Source organism: Felis catus, chromosome B4, assembly GCF_018350175.1.
Source record: "Felis catus isolate Fca126 chromosome B4, F.catus_Fca126_mat1.0, whole genome shotgun sequence".
Classification (NCBI taxonomy): Eukaryota; Metazoa; Chordata; class Mammalia; order Carnivora; family Felidae; genus Felis; species Felis catus.
This window is the reverse complement of record NC_058374.1, coordinates 59,924,919-59,948,520: the sequence shown is the minus strand read 5'-3', so window position 1 is coordinate 59,948,520 and position 23,602 is coordinate 59,924,919. Positions and strand designations below refer to the sequence as shown.

Here is a 23,602-nt window from a genome sequence, read left to right as displayed (position 1 = left end):
ACCAACTGAGCCACCCAGGTGCTCCTACAAGGAAATTTTTTAACACACTTTTAAAACTTGAAGTGGAGTCGGGGTACCACATTATATTAGTTTTGGGTTTACAACCTAACTATTTGATATTTGTGTTTATTGTGAAATCGTCACCACGATAAGTCTAGTTAACATCTGTCACCATACAGGGTCACAACATTTTTTTTCTTGTATTGAGAACTTTAAGGATTTACTCTCGCAGCAACTTTCCATACAGTATTATTAACTGTCACCACTATGCTGTACGTTACACACCCAGGGCTTCTTTGTTTTATAACTGAAAGTCTGTACCTTTTGACTTCCTTCACCCATCTCACCCGCCCACTACCCTTCACCTCTGGCCACGACCAATCTGTTCTCTGTGTCTGTGAATTTATGTTTAATTATTATTATTATTTTTTTACATAAGGAAGTTTTATTTTTGTTTTTCCCACCTGATATTTAAGGTATGCTTTTAGTCTGTACACTTAGATCTTCCTTTAATTCTGAAAAGTTTTCTGGTGTTTTCTTTCAGATGTTACTTCTTTACCTTTTCCCTCTCTTGTCTCTTTTGGAACTCCTATTAAATGCATGTTGGATCCTCTTCATTCATCCTCTTTATCTTTTCACTTTCCTTTTATCATTTGCCTTTTTATATCTCTCTGTGCTGCTTTCTGCATTGATTTTTTATATTGTCTTATAAATCAATAATTTTTCTTTGTGTATAGAATAGTTTACCTTTGTGAATTAGATTTTTGTTGAAGTGATTATAATTTTTTTCTCAGATTTCTGTTGGTTCTGTTGTGTTCATTTGTATCTGCCTTTTTAAGATATTTTTGTCTCTTTTGTATATAATTGCTTTCTTTATCTCTTTAAAAAATTTTTTTTTACATTTATTCATTTTTGAGAGACAGAGAGAGACAGAGCACAAGGGGGGAAGGGCAGAGAGAGAGGGAGACACAGAATCTGAAGCAGGCTCCAGGCTCCCAGCTATCAGCATAGAGCCTGACGCGGGGCTCGAACTCACAGACCGCGAGATCATGACCTGAGCCGAAGTCGGATGCACAACCCACTGAGCCACCCAGGCGCCCCATCTTTCTTTGTCTCTTTGGTGATTGAAAAGACTTATTTAAAAGTTATTTTGAAATTGTTCTGTTACCTGCATTTTGTTGGTAATGAATCGACCTCTTGATTTTTTACGTGTGATGGGACTGGCCTTCTTTATGTCCGTTTTCCTCACGTGCTTTGGAATTTGAATATGCAGGCTCTTCTTAAGTGGCTGGTTTTTGCTTTTCCTTTCTCTACTTTTGCTGATCTCCTCTGTCAGTCTTATGGTTGAGAACAGAGTTCCCTGTCCTATGGTAATTTGAGGCTTCAGCTGTTGACCTCACAGGTGGCTAGGTCCAGTCTTTCTGTGAGTTTCCTACCGCACAGCCAGAGCTGAAAAGGGGCCACCCAAGTTTTAAGGTTCTCTTCAAAGGTGGAAAATTCCTACTTTAATACCTGCTTTCAGATCTTGAACTTAGTTTCCTGCTCTGTGCTTCCAGTCCCAGTTATCATGCGGGGATTGAGCATTATCCTTGCTTATCGCTGTGTCTCTCTTAGTTTGTTCCTAATCCACAAAGTGTTTTGTTTTTTTAGATATGTCTTTTAAAAACTATATCTTATTTATCGTTGCTGCATATGACAAAGCCACACAGAAAGTTTTTAGTATAAGCAAATTAATAAAATGGGGTGAATTAGTAGGACCAAACCACTTCTCAGTAAAGAATTGGAGTTTGATGGGGCGCCTGGGTGGCTTAGTCAGTTGAGCATCCGACTTTGGCTCAGGTCATTATCTCACGGCTCGTGAGTTCGAGCCCCGTGTCGGGCTCTGTGCTGACAGCTCAGAACCTGGAGCCTGCTTTGGATTCTGTGTCTCCATCTCTCTTGGCCCCTCCCCCACTCATGCTCTATCTCTGTCTCTCTCTCTCAAAAATAAATAAACATTCAAAAAAATTAAAAAAAAAAAAAGAATTGGAGTTTGATCTAACCTGAGAAAACCCAGTTGCTTACCACAGATGGGGTGCTGGAGGTGAAAAGGGAGAAAAAGAGTTTCAACAGTTTTGAGGTCAGAAGAGAAGACTGGTTTTCTTGCCTTCCATTGCCCCATCATCAGAGGAGTCACGCTGTGCAAGCAGGGTTAATGTATAATGATTTTCAGTTAAGACTTAATTGTCTTCATCATCATTCCATTAATTGTCACCAATTCAGGCCACCTGGAAGACTTTAAAACAGAATGATTTGTAGTTGTCCCAAACTTGTGCTTTCTTAGATATCTAAACATCTGAATACACTTAATCTGAAACAGAGGAGGAAAAGAATATTAATAATTTTAAAAAGAAAATACATATATTTATGCTTTTCAAAAGAAATTAACACCACATTTCAATGCACATGAATCATATTTTACATTTCTCTGATTGTCCTCAGAGCTTATGTGAGTGAATCTTATCAGGCACATTTTCGAAAAGAAACAGTTTGGGTTCAAATTTAACATAGGTACGCCAAGAAAGCATAGAATCCCTGAAATTTTGGAGTGGAATTTATGATTTGGGAAGTATGCTGAAATTTGCCTGTAGGTGGCTAAATTCTGGATTCTGGGTATGCTCATTTGACTCTATGAAAGTACATTCTCTTTCAGGAGGTAAATCTGGAGATAGGATCAAAATGCTTCTTAACTAAATACATTCTATACTTTTTTGGAATTGTTGATCTCTTATACTATAGTTTTCTTATTGATGTGATCATGATTGGGCATGCTAATAATAGTGAATGATTATGCTCATGTGTATGGATAATATATATGTACATATATTTGCTGGACAAATTTTTTCAAAAATTAAAACAAATTTAAAAATTCATGTAGAAAATGATGAAGAACAGGCAGAGGAAGGAGGAAGAAGAAACCTAAGGGAGGAAGGGTTTTTAAGACATACTAGGTTCTGAATGCCACTGAAGTTCAAGTAATAGTTAAAATAATAACCAAAATGTAGAGTTAAAGGTGAACGTTAATATATGATTTTAGAGTGCTGTGATTTTTATAGATCAGGTAATAGTTTGAGAACAGTTTAAAACATCTGATTGCTTGCTCTGACTCTGTTCATACATCATTTAAGTGTTTCCTATTCTGTTCATTGGAAATGCAGAAGTATGGTGAAGATTGGAAATGTAGTTTGAGTCAATAGTAGAAAAAGGATTTGAATTTAGAAATTTAGAAATTGAGCTGTTCTCCCTTAAGCAGAAATGCTCTTCTTTGCTAGTCAGTTATAGAAAATGATCTGGTGGTGTTAGCCTATCAACTTATCTTCTGTTTGGGCTCACATGGCTTTATGTCATAATTGTCTTTGCAAATACTTGATTAGAACTGGAGGCAGGAGTGGGTGCTGGAGGAGCTGAAGAAGGCATGCTCTTTATAAAGATTTAGGTAAATGTTAACTGAATTAGATATATTATTGATTAAAGAATTTTTATTATAACATGTTCTCAATGTTCCAGTGTTTCAGTCCTCAGTACTTATTAAAAAATATTTTCCAAAATTTGAGTAAAGTTTCTTTTTCACTTTATGGTAGGTTTGTAACCAAATTATTAGAAGACCTCATCTTCTTTGTGGCTGATGTACTTAATAACGGTCAAGAAGTTTTGGATGTCGTTATCATTAAGCCAAACCGAGAACGTCAAAAGTTAATGAGGGAACAAAACATACTGGCACAGGTGAATGTTTTCATGTACTAAATTTGCACATTGAATTGTTTTGAATCAGGAAAGTCCTTGTGTTAGTTATCCATTACTGTGTAACAAATTACCCCAAGACTTTGTGGCTGAAAATAACAGATAGTAGTCTCACAGTTTCTGTGGATTAGGAATTTGGGAGTGGCTTGGGTGGGTGGTTCTTGCTCAGGGTCTTTCACAAGCCCGCAGTCAAGGTGCTGGCTCGGGCTGCAGTCATCTCAGGCTTGAATGGGACAGGATTTCACTTCCCAGCTCACTCACACAGGCCTCTCTGTAGACACCGGCCTCTCCATGGCATCTTGCTTTCCTTAGAAATGAGGGATCCAAGAGAGAACAAGAGAGCGCACCCAGATAGAAGCCACAGCCTTTTTTATAACTGAATCTGGTGTGAGTCAGTAAATCCAGCCCATAGTCAAGGAGACAGGATTGCATAAGACTGTGGATTTCAGGAGGCAGGGATCACCATGGCCATCTTAGAGACATCCTTCTGCAGACCTCTCAGAAAACCTACAGTGTCAGACTATCTCCAGAAAATGTGCTGGGATAATCTTCTAGGTAGAATCTACAGGATAACTTTGGAAATGCTATCTCCATCTACTTTCTGCTTCTGTCCCTCTCTTCCTTAAGAAAGTAGGGAAGTCTACTCATCAGCTCACAAATGCTCCTCTGTATAATATTCTAGTTTTTTTCCCCTGGCAGTCTAGATCTACTCCTATACTGTGTCCTTCTGAAATTGTTTTATAACACACCAGTAAATTAATTCACTTCCTGATAATATGCATATATGGGCATATCTACCGTTATGTGTTTCTTTCAATTCAGTTAATTGCTGTATAAAGTAATGGGCTCCTGCATTAATTGTGAACTCAAGGAAGATATTTAAAAAATTAAAAAACATGTTATTAATATACATGTTCTTGTGGAGTCGGGAAAGGAAAACAGTAGACACATTGCCAATTAATATTCTATAGCTGATTGTCTAAAAATGTAAAATCAACATTTCTCTCAAAGAAAATAAAGGTTGCAAATATAATGAGACAAAGGCTTTTCTGACATTAGCATTCTTTTGTATAAAACATTTGATTTCAAGGACTTTTAGGACTTTGAATAATTTATTAATATTACGTCAACCAACATGTCTAATAGTTTATTTCAGTCTTTAAATTTTTTTTAAATGTTTATGTATTTTTGAGAGAGAGAGAGACAGAGCATGAGCAGGGGAGGGGCAAAGAGAGAGGGAGACACAGAATTTGAAGAGCCTGTACAGACACAGGCTCTGGGCTCTGAACTGTCAGCACAGAGCCCAACGTGGGGCTCGAACTCATGAACCATAAGGTCATAACCTGAGCCGAAGTCAGACAAAAACTGACTAAGTCACCAGGAGCCCTGTTTATTTCAGTATTTTAAATAGAAAATTCAAGGTTTAGTGAATATAAAATTATTGAGGTAACTTTAATTTGTATTATATTTTATGAACTACAAAAGATGATTCCTTTCCATTTTGCTTTCTTGTATTAATGCTCATGCCCTTGTGTAGGTGCTCTTTCATAATTTACTCATACTACCAGCTCATCCCTAGGTGACCTTACCTGCTGTCCTGCTGCCTAAAAGAGTTATATTCCTTAATGTTTATTAAATATTTCCCAGCTGCTATCCTTTGTTATAATGCTGGTCACTGGTCATCACCAGTTGCCCATGAAGTGCCTTATTTGTTGGAATACTGATATATCCATGCTTTGGTGACATCTTAATGTACCAGGAACAATAGATAAACTCTTTTGGAAAGAGGTTTAGAAGTAATATTCAGAACTAAAATTCTGATGTCAATTTCAGATGAAAAGTAAATGTTTTCTTTATATTATTTTGATTTTAGAAAGTTATAGAACACAATAGAAGTAATTGTAAAGCCATAGAAATTGAACTATATTTTAGTTTACTTGAATATGTTCATGTAACTTGGTACGTCCCAACATCTTTCTATTTCTTATTTTATAAAATATAATTTCTAAACAGAATTAAGTGTTTTATTTAAATGTTCTTTGTCAATTTAAGGAATCCTTTTCATGGTATTTTTTTCTTTTCTTAATGTGTTGTTTCTGTAGTCTAAGTCTTTTTTTTTCCTTTACATTGATTCTGCTCAAATATTGCAAAAGTGGTTTTGAGTCATTGTGTTTATTTGTAAAACATGAACCTCCATTCATCAGAATAGATGGTTGTTTTTTGTTTATTTTCTCCCCCTGATAGGTATTTGGGATTCTTAAGGCACCCTTTAAGGAGAAAGCAGGAGAAGGCTCAATGTTGAGACTTGAAGATCTGGGGGACCAAAGATACGCTCCTTATAAGTACATGCTGAGGCTGTGTTACCGCGTGCTCAGACATTCGCAGCAGGACTACAGGAAAAATCAGGTCAGAGGTGGCTTGCGTCTTTGCCTCTATTTAACATTTCAAGTATGGGCAAGGGTCTTTGGTTACTGTTCTAAACTATATAACATAGGAATGGGAATTTCTGCTCTGCAATGAAATGTTTTATGTTGGCCACACACAAAAAAAATGACCTGTAAGTATTTTTGTGATGGTGTATTTATTCTTCCATGTACAGTTAGAACCTTTGGGGAAGATACCTGAAGTCTTTGGGCATGGTATTAGCTTTTGCTAGGCAGGAAACATGCTGGATGTGTTATGTAAAGAGGTGGGAGACATTTCTTGACATGTGAGGTTCTGGATCATCATGTGTAGGCCAAAGAGTTCTGTGTCTGGTGGTGAAGATATGGTATGTATGTCTGAAACATGAGGGAGAGGCAAAGAGGGGACATGAGAGAGAAAAGATGGCATGGGAATTCAGGAGAGGGGAGCCCAGGAAGGGTGTTTGGAGAAGGAAGCATTTGAGGAGGATGACAATCATTTTCCTAAACTGTATCGGAACAGGCTTTTAGTGAAGAATGCTAGCAAGGGCACTTTCATCCTAAGATGGTTCTAACTATGGAGAACAGGAAACCTGGACTAGTGCCAATGGCAAGTTTCCAATGGCAAATGAAATTAAAGTGTCATTTTTATCTTTAAAAAAGTGTTTATTATTTTTGAGAGAGAGTGTGCGCAGGGAAGGGACAGAGAAAGAAGAAGAGAGAGCATCCCAGGCTCCGTGCCATCAGCACAGAGCCCTACACGGGGCTCAAACTCATGAAATGTGAGATCGTGACCTGAACCGGAATCAAGAGTCTGACACTTAACTGAATGAGCCACCCAAGTGCCCCAAGTATCATTTTTATCTTAAAAATACAAAATATTTTGCATTTATATATAATATATATATATAAATATATAAATAAATGTATATAATAATATACATTTGTGTAATATAAAATTGTTTAAAATCATTATTTTATAAATTAGCATCCCATGTTTCTCTTAGCCAGTTTGAGAGAAAACTGATTAGTTTGTGAGAGGGCTGGTAAGGCAGGTCAGACTGAGCCACATAGGCCCAGGATGTCAGGCCTAGAAGGTAGCGGTTACTTGGGAATAGTCAGTGGTATTTATTGAGTGTTTACTTACCAGGCTCAGTTCTAAGCACTTTTCACAACTTAACTCAGGTGATACTGAGTTAAGATGAGGAACTGAGGCTACATGGAGGTTAAATAAGTTACCAAAGATTATATAGTGTTATGACTGGAGCCAGTATTCAAACCTAGGCTCTTAGTCATCACACTATGGCCTCTTAGTAGTTTGAAACTTTCTTGGTGAGAACAAAGAATTTGCTTTATAAAAAATGTTAAAATACATTGGGTTTGAAATTCTATTTCAAGTTTGAGAAGAAGTCTAAAAAGAATATGTAAAACAAACTAGTTAGAAGATAAGTAATATGGCAAAGAGCAAAAGAGTGAGGGAGGGGATAATATAAACAAATCCTTAAATACTTTTGAATATAATCCCAGTTATAAACAGCCTTCTTTCCAATTGGAAATACTGCCATCAGATCAGATTTATTTTCCCCCACTTCACTGCATTCCTTTAAGATGGCAAGATAAAGTAGGTAGAGTCCTTCCTATTTTGGTGGAAAAAAAATTAAGTTCCAGAACATTAAATGACGGATCTTCAGCACTCAGAGAGTCTATGTCCCAGAAGCTACTCAATATTACAGATCATGTTATTCTGTGAAGATCTGGGGTGGAGATGGGGGCTTAGAGGTTGTTCAGTGTATTCTACCTGGCCTCCTTTCTCTTCTTGCATCTGGAAATATCTACTTTGGTAGGTAGGCCACCACTCCACACGCAGGTGCTGTGTTGTGTTAGAGAGATGGCATTTACTGAAAAATCACCAGGTTTACAGAGTTTATCTGATGCTCTGGGTCCCATAGGTCCACAATATACACCAATCTTGACTGTGCTTAGCCTTTGGAAAGGTCTCAGGGACCTTCTTTCTATAGTACTGCCCTATGCTTCATTGTCAGATCTCCTTGGCTTTGTCTGTTCAGATAGTCCCCAGTAGATTCCCTGGGTGGCATAGCTTTTTTTTTTTTTTTAATTTTTTAACGTTTATTTTTGGGACAGAGAGAGACAGAGCATGAATGGGGGGAGGGTCAGAGAGAGAGGGAGACACAGAATCGGAAGCAGGCTCCAGGCTCCGAGCCATCAGCACAGAGCCCGATGCGGGGCTCGAACCCATGAACCACGAGATCATGACCGGAGCCGAAGTCGGACACTTAACCGACTGAGCCACCCAGGCGCCCCCCTGGGAGGCATATCTTAACTGATGTCCTTTCTTCGTCTGGCACACAAATTTTATCTCAACTCCTGTTAGTCTTAGCTGAAGACTCATGCCTAGTGTGCTGAGGTATGTGCAATTTCTCCTCTGAAAACACTCATCCGCCTGATAAGTGGAAACCACACACACACACACACACACACACACACACACACACACACACACATATTCTACGCCTATAATTATTCCTCTTCTTTGTGCTTAGTTCACCCTACTCAGGTGTATCACTTCTCCAAGTAAATGTTTATTCACTTTTGGTGACCTACTTTCTGGGTTTCTTTAGAGCATATGACTGTGGGGGGACACTCTTTTTCTCTTTTGGGATGTCTCCCCAAGATGTAGTTCATTGAGGTGACAAAAGAATAAATGTCCAGCATTTACTGAGGGTTAGATTTTATTTTCCCTCATGTTCTCATGCATGCTCCAATTCAGTCTCAGTGATAGATGCATAAGATTTTTTCTCATTTCTTTTGAATTAAAAATGCTTTTATTAAGCATAGAGCAGCTTTCTGATGTTTTTAGAACATAATTTTAAAATACAGGTAGAAATACTTAATAATTTTTGCATAATTATCTTATTTTCCTTTATCCTAATCTATATTGTATAGAGTCTTTTTTTTTTTTTTTTAATTTTTTTTTCAACGTTTTTTTAAATTTATTTTTAGGACAGAGAGAGACAGAGCATGAACGGGGGAGGGGCAGAGAGAGAGGGAGACACAGAATCAGAAACAGGCTCCAGGCTCTGAACCATCAGCCCAGAGCCCGACGCGGGGCTCGAACTCACGGACCGAGAGATCGTGACCTGGGTGAAGTCGGACGCTTAACCGACTGCGCCACCCAGGCGCCCCAAGAGTCTTAATAGGGAGCTCTTTTGTGACTTAGTGTTAACCCAAGTCTTTAATGTTGAGTGTCTGTTTATTGTTATTTATAGAATATGGTGACAACCTCTAAACTGATCTGATTTATCAACATCTTGATCTATTTATCAAACATCTTGGAGGTTTGCCTTATACTGGAGTATGATTACAGCAGTCATAAAAGTGTATAAATCAATACATGTCTTTAAAATGATATACCAACAGAACATTTACTTTACTTAACTGGCTACCCAATATGAAGCTATCATTTTGAAAGGCCACAAAATTGCTGCCTAGAATATAATTAGATTTGTCCAATGTGTATCATTTTCAAGGAATAGATAGGTTCCTGTAAATTTTACCTAAGGCAAAAAAAAAAAAACACACCCCACTTTCTAATCAATAAATTTTCCCATCATAGAACCAGAGGTACATCCCCAAGGAGAATCCCCAAGAAATTGGAAGTGAGAACTTTGGATTGTGGAAGGAGTTAGTTAAACTTTCTGGGTCTATCTATGGTTGTGTGGGATTCTTACTTGTACCCAGAATGTGGGACATGAGCAATGGCGGCTTGGAATATAGGAGAGTCAGTGTGAAGAATGAGAAGCAGATTAAATAACGCATGATTGAAACTCCCAATGGCCTTTTCTTGCTCTTAGAGTAACATTTTTGTCCTTTACCAGGGGTCTCAAGGACCAACCTCTCCAACTTCAGCTCTAGCTTTCTCCATAGTTACTAGTCTGTAGCTACCATGGCCACCTTTGTTTATAGAACGTGAAGAGCATGGTTCTACTGCCTAGATGGCTTCTCTCCCCATGACTGTCTCCTTTTTATCATTCCCATCTTTTCCATCCCAGCTCAAATATCATTTCTTCAGCGCCTACCCCATCTGAGGTTGTCACCTTTCCCCATGCCTCTATTTTCTTTCACTTATTAACATTTAAAAGGATCATATTTATTGGCTCATTTACTGCCTTTTTGCACACTGGGATATAAGCTCCAGGAGAACTCATCTATCTTGTTTACCACCATATGCCTAATCTCTCAAATAGCCTAGAATATAGTAGGCTTCCAAGAAATATTTATTGGATGAATGATCTGGTCCATAAAGTGACTGATTAATCATATTATCTTGTTTGGTAGCTTTTTAAGATAAAAAATGGTATGGAATTTCACCACTGTTTTAAAGAGAAGATTTAACAAATTGGCATATGTGCAAAAAAAGAAATCACCGCAAGTCTGCCTGGCGTCTTCATGTAACAGTATAGATCTCATGCCTCATAAACAAAGTATCAGAGAGTCATTTTCTTTCTATTATTTGATACAGTCAGTTATGACTTTTTGTGAGGTAGAAGAAAGGCCTCTGTTAGGCTGGTAAAACCTTTAGTTACCACATCATAAGAAATTGTTATTTTAACTAGGCTTATGTTTATTTTTCCCACTTATACTTTCAGAACGTAAGCACGCGTGTTAAACATTTTTGGTATTTAATTTTCTGTTACAATTTAAGTCAGGCATATGTTCATATGTTTTTATTTCCTTTCTCAAAAAGCCATATTTACTGAGGGCTTATTGTTTCTCTTTTGACAATACATTTGAGTGAGTTTTCTGTTATGAATACATTAATCCATGTTGCCGACTCTAATAGAACCTGTTATTTCTAAGCTGCCTGCAGTACATTCTGACAGTCTTTCTTCTTTGCAGGAATATATTGCTAAGAATTTCTGTGTCATGCAGTCCCAGATTGGCTATGATATTTTGGCAGAAGATACCATCACAGCTTTGTTGCACAACAACAGAAAACTACTAGAGAAACATATCACAGCAAAAGAAATAGAAACATTTGTCAGTTTACTCAGGAGAAATCGCGAGCCAAGGTTTGAAGTGGTTCATGCAGTGTTCTTTACTAGTGGGGACAGTGCTTTATTTTTGCTTTTTGGAAAAGAGTTTTTGCTTTATTTTTAGAATGTGGTAAAAGTTGGAGTTCTTTCACACCATTAGCTTTCATGGACAAAATTATGTTGAGCTTGCTGTTATAATAATCATGTATCACAGACTTATTACCTCGTAGGAGATGGAAACCTTTTATAGACACAGTTAAATATAAATGACTTCCATTCTTATCACTTATGTTTGTATAGTACTTACAGTTTTTCAAAATGTATTCGTGTACATTGTCTTATGTAAGTCCTCACACAATCCCGTGAGGTTGGCTGTTTATCTATGGTCAGCCATATTTGAGAGATGAGAAAATAGAAGCCTACATCGTAACTTGCCCAAGAATACCCCAATAGTGAGAAATACTATATTACTATTACATATTTAAAATATAGTAATATTTCTCACTATTGGGGTATTACATCCAATTCAGTTTCTATTGATCCATGCTGCTTTATGTGGGAGAAGTGAATGCAGAAACATCAAGCACATTGACAGCTTTCTTTACTAAGTAGTGCAGCAAGTAAATGTTAAAAGGTAGAAATGGGGCTTTGACTCACAGAATTAGCTTTCATCTGCTTTTGTTTTGTTATCCAATTCTTGGATAGTGCATTTTAGGGCAGATAAATAATTTTCTAAATGTAATAAGTCACAGTGCTCTGGGATGAATATCACCAAATAAATAGAAGCAAACTTATATCCTTTTTTGAAACAAGGTTTGTATTAAACACAAATAATTGGATGTTTAGTTTGTTTCTAATGATGCAATAGATAAGCAACACATTAAAAAATGTTGCATGGAGATAATATTAAAAATAGATAGAAAAAGTTATTTTCATTATATCCCCGACCATATTTTTATTGTGATATTTTATGAAATGTGTTTTCTTACTGTTCAACTTATTTTTTTTTCTTTTGCCAGGTTTTTGGATTACTTATCAGATCTGTGTGTGTCTAATACTACTGCTATACCTGTAACTCAAGAACTCATCTGTAAATTTATGTTGAGCCCAGGCAATGCAGACATTCTCATTCAAACTAAGTAAGCAGGGGAGGAATCATTTTCTGTTCATCATTTGTAAGCATTATAGCTCCTTGTCATATTTGTGAGTGAAATATTGTGAAATATTTGTCATATTTCTTTTTTTATGTTTATTTAGTTTTGAGAGAGAGAGAGAGAGAGAGAGAGAGAGAGAGAGAGGATGAGTGGGGAAGGGGCAGAGAGAGAGGGAGACACAGAATCCGAAGCAGGCTCCAGGCTCTGAGCTGTCAGCACAGAGCCCGATGCAGGGCTTGAACTCACAAACCGTGAGATCATGATCTGAGCCGAAGTCGGATGCTTAACCGACTGAGCCACCCAGGCGCGCCCCTGTCAGTAAGCTTCTTAATAGATTTTGTATGTATAATTTATTTCAAGGCTGGTCTCAATGCAAGTAGACAACCCCCTGGAGAGCTCCATCCTTTCAGATGACATTGATGATGAAGAAGTTTGGCTCTACTGGATTGACAGCAACAAGGAACCTCACGGCAAAGCTATCAGACACCTTGCACAAGAAGCGAAAGAGGGCACCAAAGCTGATTTGGAAGTTCTTACCTATTACAGGTAAAGAATCATCATAAATGTCAATCTTACATATTCATTGAGAGAAGATTCTCCGAAACCTCCGGAAGTCATATATCTAGGAAGAGGAAATTTAAAAAATCCTGTCAAAACTAAGGTAGTGAAAATATGTAATATTACTTAAAATATTCAAAATAAAAGTCAATATCTGTGTTTTCCACCTACACCACTTGCAGTTTTCTGATTTTTCACTAATTTCGAATTGGTGTAATTTCCCCCATTACTGATTGGAGTGGGTGCAGATGTGAGACATGTTGGGACTCCAGTGTTGGACTTGAGAGATGGTACTTAGCTGGGTGTGCTGATCCAGCCGCAGAGGTGGCCTCGGAGAAAGTTAGCCAGTGGGAGTGTGATTGTGTTTATGAATACGTGGGGACCTAGGGCTGGAGAGAAACTGGTATCTTTGGTTATGAAAGTTCACTGGAAACAGGTAGCAGCAGAAGTTGCGATGGTAGTTTCCGGTGATCAGTATTTTGGGAGCAAGAACTTAGCTGGTATCTTTGAGTGGAAGGTATAGAAACCCCGGCAGATGCCCTGGGGAAAAGTTAGGACCAAATGGCAGGAATCTGAGAAAGGCAGAGCATGCTTCATGTTCCCTGGTTTCTACAGGTATCGATCGCAACAAAGCCAAGGCTAATTCTTGATCTTGGAGGCTGACGAATCCAAGCCTAACTGATGCCGTCTGGATTGGTCACATTTGGTTTGGGAAGTGAGTGGATCTAAGGTTAGAATGTAGATAATAGAGCCAGAGCCGAGTGGGACTGGGAAGGCGAGAGGTGGTTTCACATGAGCCATTATCCATAGCCTTCAAGCTTAGTGTATTTGTAATCCTAGGAAACCAAAAATGGAGAGCTTAATGATACTTTCCATCAGACACATGTTGCTGGAACAAGTAACAGAAATTGTAACTTGAACAGGCGTAGAGACAATTTCTTGTATTTGTTGTCATTTGATCACTTACCACCAAAAAAACTTGACTCCAGTGTGACAGACCCTTGGAAGTTTTGGTGTCATAAAAGTAGATAGGAGACACTGACTGATACTGTGCTGTTTAAGAACTTTTTCAAGATAAGACAAATAATGTAATATGCTTAATATTTTTAAGGTACCAGCTAAACCTCTTTGCAAGGATGTGCTTAGATCGCCAGTATCTGGCCATAAACCAGATTTCTACGCAGCTCTCTGTCGATTTGATCCTGCGGTGTGTGTCGGATGAGAGCCTGCCATTTGACCTCCGAGCGTCTTTTTGTCGCCTCATGCTCCACATGCATGTTGACCGGGATCCCCAGGAGTCTGTGGTACCTGTTCGCTATGCCAGGCTCTGGACAGAAATCCCCACAAAGATCACAATTCATGAGTATGTTTGGAAAAATTTCTTGAGGACTTTAAATTTAGTAGATGAACTTGAAATCAAATGTCTTCAATTTTGAAATGAAGTATATGGAAGGGCATTTCTGTGCTCAAACTCAGGTTTTGGTCTTTTTTGTTTTTACTGTTTTATTATCTATCTATCTATCTATCTATCTATCTATCTATCTATTTATTTATTTGAGAGAGAGAGAGAGAGAGAGAGAGAGAGAGAGAGAGAGTATGAGAGGGGGAGAGGGGCAGAGGGAGAGAGAGAGAATCTTAAGCATGGGCTCCATGCTCAGTGTGGGGCCCATGCCCTGAGCTGAAGTCAAGAGTTGGAGCTCAATTGGCTGGGCCACCCAGGCACTCCTATTATTTTACTATTTTTTAAAATTTTATTTTAATTCCAGTTAGTTACCATACAATGTAATATTAATTTCAGGAGTATAATATGGTGATTCAACACTTCCATACAATACCCAGTGCTTCTTAATCCCCATCACCTATTTAGCTCATTCCCAGGTTGTTAGTCTTTCAAATGCAAATAAGATACTCTTTTGGAGAGTGGCTGGGTGGCTCAGAAAACCACCAGACTCTTGATTTTGGCTCAGGTCATGATATCTTGGTCTGTGAGTTTGAACCCTACATCAGGCTTTGTGCTGAAGGTGCTGAGCCTGCTTGGGTTTCTCTATCTCTCTCCCTGTCTCTCTCTGTTCCTCCCTAAATTGCACGTGCAAGCACACGTGGGTGCTCTCTCTCAAAAACAAATAAATAAATTTTTAAAGATAAAATAAAAAATGCTCTTTTTGGAGAGGAAAATGACAGCTCTTTTTTTTAAATTTATTGATTTATTTTTGGAGAGAGAGAGGGAGCAGGGGAGGGGCAGAGAGAGAGAGAGAGAGAGAGAGAGAGAGACCCAAGCAGGCTGTGCACTGTTAGCTCAGAGTCCAGTGTGGGGCTTGAACTCACGAACCGTGAAATCATGACCTGAGATGAAGTCAAGAGTCAGATGCTTAACACACTGAGCCACCCACGTGCCCCCAACTCTTGATAATAGAAACATTATTTTAGAAACCAATAAACAAATCATATTTATGATAGGAGTAACAATGTTTTAAGTGTTTAGTATTATGGTAGAAACATCTAGAAAGGTAACTAAGTTACCTAAACTTCAGAAGCCAGGAGGTTAAAGTATATATATTTTCCTGTTTTAAATGATTTCAGTCAGTTTAACTTGCTTCATATTCATCCTGCCTTCCCAGATATGATTCTATAACAGACTCTTCCAGAAATGATATGAAGAGGAAATTTGCACTGACAATGGAATTTGTTGAAGAATACTTGAAAGAAGTTGTAAATCAGCCCTTTCCTTTTGGGGATAAAGAAAAAAACAAACTGACATTTGAGGTATTTTATAAAAACAATTCATTTGTGAGGTTATTCAGTTTTTTCTGTGAAAAGGTAGATACATTGAGCATCAAAGATTTTTTTCCCTCTAATATTTAGGATGTCTTGGTAATTGGGTAGTTTAGTTGATGAAGGTATGATCCCTCTGCCATGGATTAAAAGATAGATTTGATGCTTTAATTATACCTGAAGTGCAATACAAAATATTTTAGTTACAATTATCTGTTATGTACTATTTTCCTGGATTTTGGAGGGGGGGCGTTCATTTATGTAAACTTTGTTGCATTTAATGAACAAAGACAGTTTGCATACATTGTAATTTGTTTGGATACATCCCCCCCTGCCCCCGACTCATGGAAATGAAATTTTTAGCCTCATTAAACTGAATTGAAATACCTTTGGTTTTAATATCATTTGGGGAATATAGTGACAAAACGAGAGAATAGATGCCATTACTTGATAACCTGGTGTATTAGGCATCCACTGGTGTGTAACAGATTACCCCCAAACTTAGCCCAAAGGAACAAGCATTTATTATCTCACAGTTTCTATGGGTCAGGAATCTGGAAATGCATGATTGGGTAGTTCTGGCTCAGGGACTCTTATGAAGTGTAATCAAGCTGTTGACGGGGGTTGCAGTTATCTGGGGCTGGGTGATCTGCTGCTAAGCTCACTTATGTGTTTCTTGGTGGCCCTACCTCCTTGCTGGCTATTTACCAGACACTTCATCTTCTTGCCATGTGGGCCTTTCCATAGGCTGCCTGTGTCCTTATGGCATGGCACTCAGAGCAAGCCATTACAGAGAGAGAGAGAGAGCGAGCCCCCAAGATGGAAGTTGCAATCTTCTATAACCTAATCTTGGAAGTAGCGTGCTATCACTTCTGCCATATTCTGTTGGTCACACAGACCATCCTTGGTGCAATGTGAAAGAAGACCATAGCTTGGGGACCATCTGGAAACTTTCATACCTAGATTGCCTTATAGTATCCAGAAAGCCACAAAGCAGCATAGGGACATATATTTCTGGACAAATTCATGGATAATATCCATTTATTAAAGTAACTCATTAATGTAACCATTTATTAAGTGGTATCCTACTGACTTAAATAGGTTAATATTTAGTTAAGTAAACCATTCCAGTGTAAATTTCTTTAAACACCTTGATACACCTAAAATCTTCTCTTCTTGGCTTCCTTACTGGCTGTTGACCACATGCCTCATCTTGTCATGTTGGGTTTTGATAGAGATGACAAACTGGCCCTATTTAGATTTAATCATAAGCTCGAATAAATCAGAGTTCAGTGGTTGCTTTTGTAGGCATTTCAATTCCTAGGTGTTAAAGAATTAGAAAGTTTAGAAACACCTGCGCTAATTGAGATGCTATAAAAAAACCAATGTTAATTTCAGTTTCTAATGTTTTTTGTTTCTTTTCCACCCCTCTCCCTTTCTTTATTAAGGTGGTCCATTTGGCTCGGAATCTTATATACTTTGGATTTTATAGCTTCAGTGAATTGCTAAGGCTAACAAGAACACTTCTGGCTATCCTAGATATTGTACAGGTCCCCATGTCATCGTATTTTGAAAGACTGAGCAAATTTCAAGATGGAGGTAAGAATGTTTAAGAAAAGTTATAATCTTTTTGGAGGTAAGGTGAAAACATATCTACAGAGAAGTGGTTATTAACATGTACCTGCTAGTGTATGTGTACACATGAAAATTGATCCTATGATAGGACTGAGTGCTAATAGGCTGGATTTCTAAACATTCTTCTCTGTTGTTAAGTTAAAGCTTTGAAAGAAAAATTTATAGATCAATGAGTTCTGTCTTTGGCAACTAATATTACGGCTAATCTAGTGAAAATATTACGTATTAAAGAATCAAAAACATCTTAATATTTGTGATCAGTTTGGTATGTGTCATATGCTGGCTATGCTTCATAGCAGGGAATAGAAATGTACAAAGAATTGGAACAGTAATGGTTGTGCCAGAGAAGCACTGAATGCAAAACCAGTGTGGGAGGCAGTATAGAGAATGGGTTTTTGAGTTAGAGTGCTGTATTCAAATCCTGCCTTTGCCATTTGTTAACTTAGGCAAGGTACTTCTCTTAAGAGTTTATTTTTTTTCTTGTCTGAGATATGAAGATGATAGCAACAGTATCTTCCTCACAGTTTCCTTGTGAGATTTAGTGAATGCCTACGATATATTCAAGGTACTTCCAACAGTGCCTGTTTCCTAACCAATTAAAAAATCTTTTGATGGTGATTAGCTTAGGTTGGATGCCTTGCAAACACAGAGGTAGAGAATTGCTTGCAGGCAGTATATTGAAGAGTGCATTCAGGATATACACCTGCAAGGAAGTGAGGAAGGTAGGACTGGGCAGATGGAGGAGCTGATCCACCCTGTAGGTACATCTTACAAATCAGCTCATCCTATAGGGAGCCCTAGAGCAGGGCTGGCCCTTTGTAGTTGTCACAGATTAAGGCAAAGGTGCTGAGTTTTGTGTTTTTGCATTAGCCAGCCACTGACTGATGGTTTTATTATGAAGTGGGGAGTGTACCCTTGGGTAAGGTAGTTCCCTTCGGCCAGGGGTCACTCTTAGTGAGAGGCATAGTGGGAAGTCAGCACCATGATGTTCAACAACTGGGGGAATAGGTGCCTAAGCTCTGAAGAAGGGACATGGGTGGAGCACAGTGTGGCCACTATAGTGTCCACTACAGGATTAAAAAAGTGAAACCAGAAATGTAATTTCAGACATAAGGAAGAAATATCTGGTTAAGATTATAAATGAGGAACTTGCAGGTAGCTGAGGTAATTAATTGCTGCTACCTAAATCTCAAGAATCTCTACATCTTCCAAAAATCTGTAGAGATCAATAAGAAGCAAATTAAACCACATAAATCCCTCACCTTCAGCAGAACAAGAAGAAAGAGGACAATACAAACTTCAGGTGTAAGTAGAAAAGTAGCATCAGTTTTCAGTATAGCTCTCTCCCAGGTTCTCACTGCAAGACTTTGTAGACAGTCAGAAGGTTCTGGAAAACCTGGGCTGAAGAGACAAGAAGGGATTGTGTGCAAATCACCCTCAGAAAGAGAAAGTCTATGCTAAGTGTGAAAATACTGACAGAGAATCTAGGTGGATAAGAGCACTGAGTAAAGATGAAGGGACTTAACAGTGCATAGGTAGAAATTGTGGAAATGCAATGCCTCTCAGGAAGAGGAGGGCTAATGTTTATCCCTAGGGATGAAGGAGAGGCACCCTTTGGAATCTTGTTGGTGAAGGGAAAAATAAGCAAGGTGGCAAAATCCTGAGTACCACAAGATAAAAGAAAACCACAAAATTGAAGGAAAGGTGCATGATTCCTTTCCATTGCCCCCCACCAAGAGCCAAACTTTAAAGAAATTGCACTTCACCACTCTGACAGGAGAGGGTGATCTTGAACTAAAGATTACATGAACCAGCTCACATTGTCAACCTTGTCCAAGAAATGCAGATATGAAGTTGGTCCTCCTCTATATGAAACTCTTGTAAGAGCAAAATAGAATAAAAAATCAAAACATATCAGTTGATGGAAATTCTTCTCTGAAAAACAACCATAAAAGATAAAAAAATTATAACACGAGACTCTAAAGTGAAATAACTATCTTAAAACAAACATTGGGATGTGAAAAATACCTTGAATCATAGATTCAAAAACTAATGTTAGAAATAGACCAAAAAACTAGGAAGAAATGAAATGAAAGTTTATTGGATCTGGGAAAGAAATAGAATAAAATATAGACTTTATTTTTTTTTTTAGAAATACAGACTATATTATCAAAAGAGTAGATTAGAATGAAAGTGTAATATGAACCATTGAAGAAAGGCAGGAAAACAATGATGAGAATGTCAGTGATATGGAGAAACAAGTAAAAAGAGTCAGAGAGAAAGTGGATGAAATGGAAGAAAGGCAAAGAAGAGCTATCATATGAATAATTGGAGCTCCTTTGAAGAAGAAAAAGAAAACCATGGAGCAGAACTTGTATTTAAAATTACAATCCAATGGGGCACCTGGGTGGCGCAGTTGGTTAAGCGTCCGACTTCAGCCAGGTCACAATCTCGCGGTCCGTGAGTTCGAGCCCCGCGTCGGGCTCTGGGCTGATGGCTCAGAGCCTGGAGCCTGTTTCCGATTCTGTGTCTCCCTCTCTCTCTGCCCCTCCCCCATTCATGCTCTGTCTCTCTCTGTCCCAAAAATAAACGTTGAAAAAAAAATTAAAAAAAAAATTACAATCCAAGAGAACATTTTGTAAATAAAAGATAACCTAAGTCCTACATGGTGAAATTGTCCAGAATGGTGATTTCTAAGACATAGCATGATAAATTTATTATGTATAGTGTATATTCAGAGAGAGTCATGGTGTGTGGGTGGAAGCACTATGAAAACAAATGGAGAAAAAATGAGAATGTATATAAGTGTTCTATTCTGTTCTTGCATCTTTTGTATATAATCTTGAAATTTTATAAAAATAAAAGTCTATGGACAATATCTGAATGAAAGCAAAGGAAAAGCCAAGAACAGCAATGGTATATCAAAGAGCAGGGACATGCTGATCGACTATTCTGTTTCTGTTTCCTGAATCTCATCAGTGAGAGGCTTCTCTTAACAGTCCCAGAGGGTACATAGGAGTTGAGATATTGTGTTAAAGATATTTCTTGGTGTGATACTTTTATAATCTTCAGTTTACTCTGAACTAAACTATTCTTAAAATGTTAGAAATTGATCTTGACTGTTGGTCCCAGTGCTCACAGTCTGCTTTCAGAGTATTACCATAAAGAAAAGTAGTTTTTGTCTTCTCAAAATTTGATAATATCTTGTTTGCACTTTTCACTGTCATATCCAGGTCTACCCTGTAGGAGGCATTTTTTAAGTTTATTTATTTATTTTGAGAGAGAGAGAGAGAGAGAGAGAGAATCCCAAGCAGGCTCTGCACTGTCAGCACACAGCCCAGTGTGGGGCCAGAATCCATGAACTGTGAGATCATGACCTGAGCTGAAATCAAGAGTCAGATGCCTAACTGGCTGAGCCACCCAGGCACCACTAAGATGCATTTTTTACTTTTTAAAATTGTTTCTAATTCTCATATTTTCTCATGGACTCCACCCATCTCTGGATATCTTCATCATTCTTTCAGCAATCTAAGAACCATTGGTTAATTTTTTCAACAGGAATTTATTGAGTTACTATTGTATGCCAGACACTGTTTTACACACTGGAAATAAAGAAGATAAAGTCCTTAGCCACAAGGAGGACAATTAATAAATACAGAGGCAGAGGCCCTCCCTTCTCTGTACTGGGGGAAACAGATAATAAACAAATGAATATATACTGTTACGTCAGATAATGTTGTGAAGAAAAATAAAGTAGGCCAATATGGAGAGTGGAGTAAGTGGGGAGGATGGCAGAATTGACTGAACAACCTCTGACATTTGAGCAGAGGCCCACGTATGTCATGGAGGTCAGCCCTGAGACAGAATATGCTTGACATGTGGGAGGAGCAGCAGGAAGGCCATTTTGGCTGAGGTAAAATGAGAAGGAGGAGAATAGTAGGACAGAAAGTTGGAGAAGCCTGGATTGTTGAGCCTTGCAGACCTGTGAATATGAATTTTGTTGAGTCTGTTGGGCAATTTTTGGAGGGATTTGAGAAGGGATTGATATTATCTGATAATTTTGGCTGCTGAGTAGAGAACAGAGAATACTGATGTGGACATAGTGGTAGGAAGACCATAGTAAGAAGCTGTCGGGGAATTGGGTAATGGTGATGAACTAGGAGAGTAGTGGTAGACAAGGGGAGAAGTGGATGAATTGGGAATTTTACAGTCTTAACTGATAGGACTTGGATGTGGAAAGAGAAAGACAGTCAGAGATTATTCCTAGGTTTGAATTAACATCCAAGTAGAGAGGTTGTGTCAACAGCTGGGTATATGAATGAAACTTTAGGGTAATGTCGGGGTAGGAAATATAAATGGGAGAATTAATGCATAGAAATCATTCAAAATATCAGACTGAATAAGATCACTTACAGAGTGATTATTGATCAGGAGGAAATGAGATCTAAAGATTGACTCCTGGGACCCTCCAACATTGAGCTATGAAATAGAGGAAGTGTCAGCAAAAGAGACTGGGGCAGAGAGGCCAGTGAATAAAGAATACCAGGAGAATGTGATATCTTGGAAGCCAAGTAAAAAGTAGCACTAGATAATTTTAATTATTTGTTGGCTCATCTACATATATTTTCTAGGTAACTAATATTCATTGAGTACTCTATATGCTAAGTGGTTTTACATGGATTACCTTCCATGTAGTGTGATTTCTGCTTAATGACACATGTTATTTTACTCCATTATTAAAATATGAAACACGACAATTTTACTCAGTATTAAAATAGATTCACAATAGTTTTTGTGAGCCAATTATAATTCTCTAAGAAAGTTCATTTTGTATTGATGGGAAATATCTCTGTATACATACTGCGTCAACCAAGACTCAGAGGTTTCTTCCTTTTGAGACTGGTATGTCAAGTAGCATAATGTCTCTTCATTTGGGAAAATACATTTTCCTAATTTGTGGAAAGGAGTTTGTGGATTTTGGCTAGGTTTTTGAACTCTGAAAGAATGTGCTTATCCCCTTACTAGTAAATACCCAAGAGTTCTGTTATCCTAGTTTTTGGTGTACTGAAATTAATTTGAATTTAAGGGCCATAGTTTCAAGATTCCTTCTCTTGATATCTGCAAATCAGAGGGTAAATTATTTTTTTATACATTCCTATGATTGGGTATCTAATGTAATCTGCGAGAAAACAGAGTTTGTTGTTAAGCATGATTTGATCACAATTATGATTGAATTATAGATGATACCTCTGAGAGACATTGTTATGCTGTGCTTTCTTCCTTCCACTAGCCTCTAGAAGTCCTTCCCAAAGAATCATTTTTGCTTTTACTAATGTTCAACGTTTATTTTATGTTAGCTTGCATTATTAGCTTTTTAGAAAGTTTTATTTTAAAGTTCCAATATAGAAAAGCATATTCAGGGAGATTAATTAACTTGCCCAAGATGTGCTAGTAAGTTAGCAGCATTGCTAAGAGTTAAAGCATAAGAAAGTAGTTTTCCTGTTGTTTGTACCACTTGATTATGTATTAGTTCAGAGAGCTAATATTTTAAAACAATTGTCACTGAGGTTAAATCTTCAGTTCATAAATTTTTTTAAGTAAACACTTTGTGTGGGATCTTATAAATATGGATATTTATAAGGTAAGTAAACAAAATATAGAGTTTAAAATGAAAGGAAATTGAGACAAAGCAATGTCATGTGCCTCTAGATGTGATGCACTAAGAAGGACGTAGCATCACCTAGTAAGTGTCCCTGACAAAAATTCAGAATCTCCAGCTAATCACGAAGAATTATGAGACAAATACAAATTGTGGGATATTTTATGAAACAATTGGCTTGGACTTTTCAAAATGTCCATGTCATGAAAGATAAAGAAAGGCTAAGAAACTGTTCCAGATTAACAGGTGATTAAAGAGAAATGACAACTAGATACAATATGTGATTCTGGATCAGGGAAACTATCATTTACAGAAGATATTATTGTCACAATTGGTGAGATTGGAATCTGAATTGTACGTTAGGTTGTGGCAGTGGATCAGATTTCCCGAATTTTATAATTGTACTGTGGTTATGTAAGAGGATGTACTTGTTTTTACCAAATAAAAGGTCAAGAAATGAGAATAAAAAGGTCATGGTGTGTGGAACTAACTCTTAAAGGGTGTAGGAACGATATGTAAGATATATGTAAAGAGAGAGAGAGGGTGGGAAAGGATGCAAATATGGCTGAGTTTGTGACTCGCATAAAA

General features: G+C 37.7%; 1 protein-coding gene across 8 annotated transcripts in view; it reads left to right on the top strand.

Moving 5' to 3' along the window:
- The window catches only part of ITPR2 (inositol 1,4,5-trisphosphate receptor type 2), a 489,277-nt gene that overhangs the window by 144,319 nt on the left and 321,356 nt on the right, over positions 1–23,602 (top strand). For all 8 annotated transcript variants that reach the window (XM_045061584.1, XM_019834732.3, XM_019834731.3 and 5 more), the window contains 8 exons: positions 3,621–3,762; positions 6,025–6,186; positions 11,100–11,272; positions 12,256–12,375; positions 12,751–12,936; positions 14,060–14,311; positions 15,567–15,711; positions 17,169–17,319. In XM_045061584.1, coding sequence (XP_044917519.1) covers positions 3,621–3,762; positions 6,025–6,186; positions 11,100–11,272; positions 12,256–12,375; positions 12,751–12,936; positions 14,060–14,311; positions 15,567–15,711; positions 17,169–17,319 — 1,331 coding nt within the window. The remainder of the gene's footprint in view (positions 1–3,620; positions 3,763–6,024; positions 6,187–11,099; positions 11,273–12,255; positions 12,376–12,750; positions 12,937–14,059; positions 14,312–15,566; positions 15,712–17,168; positions 17,320–23,602) is intronic.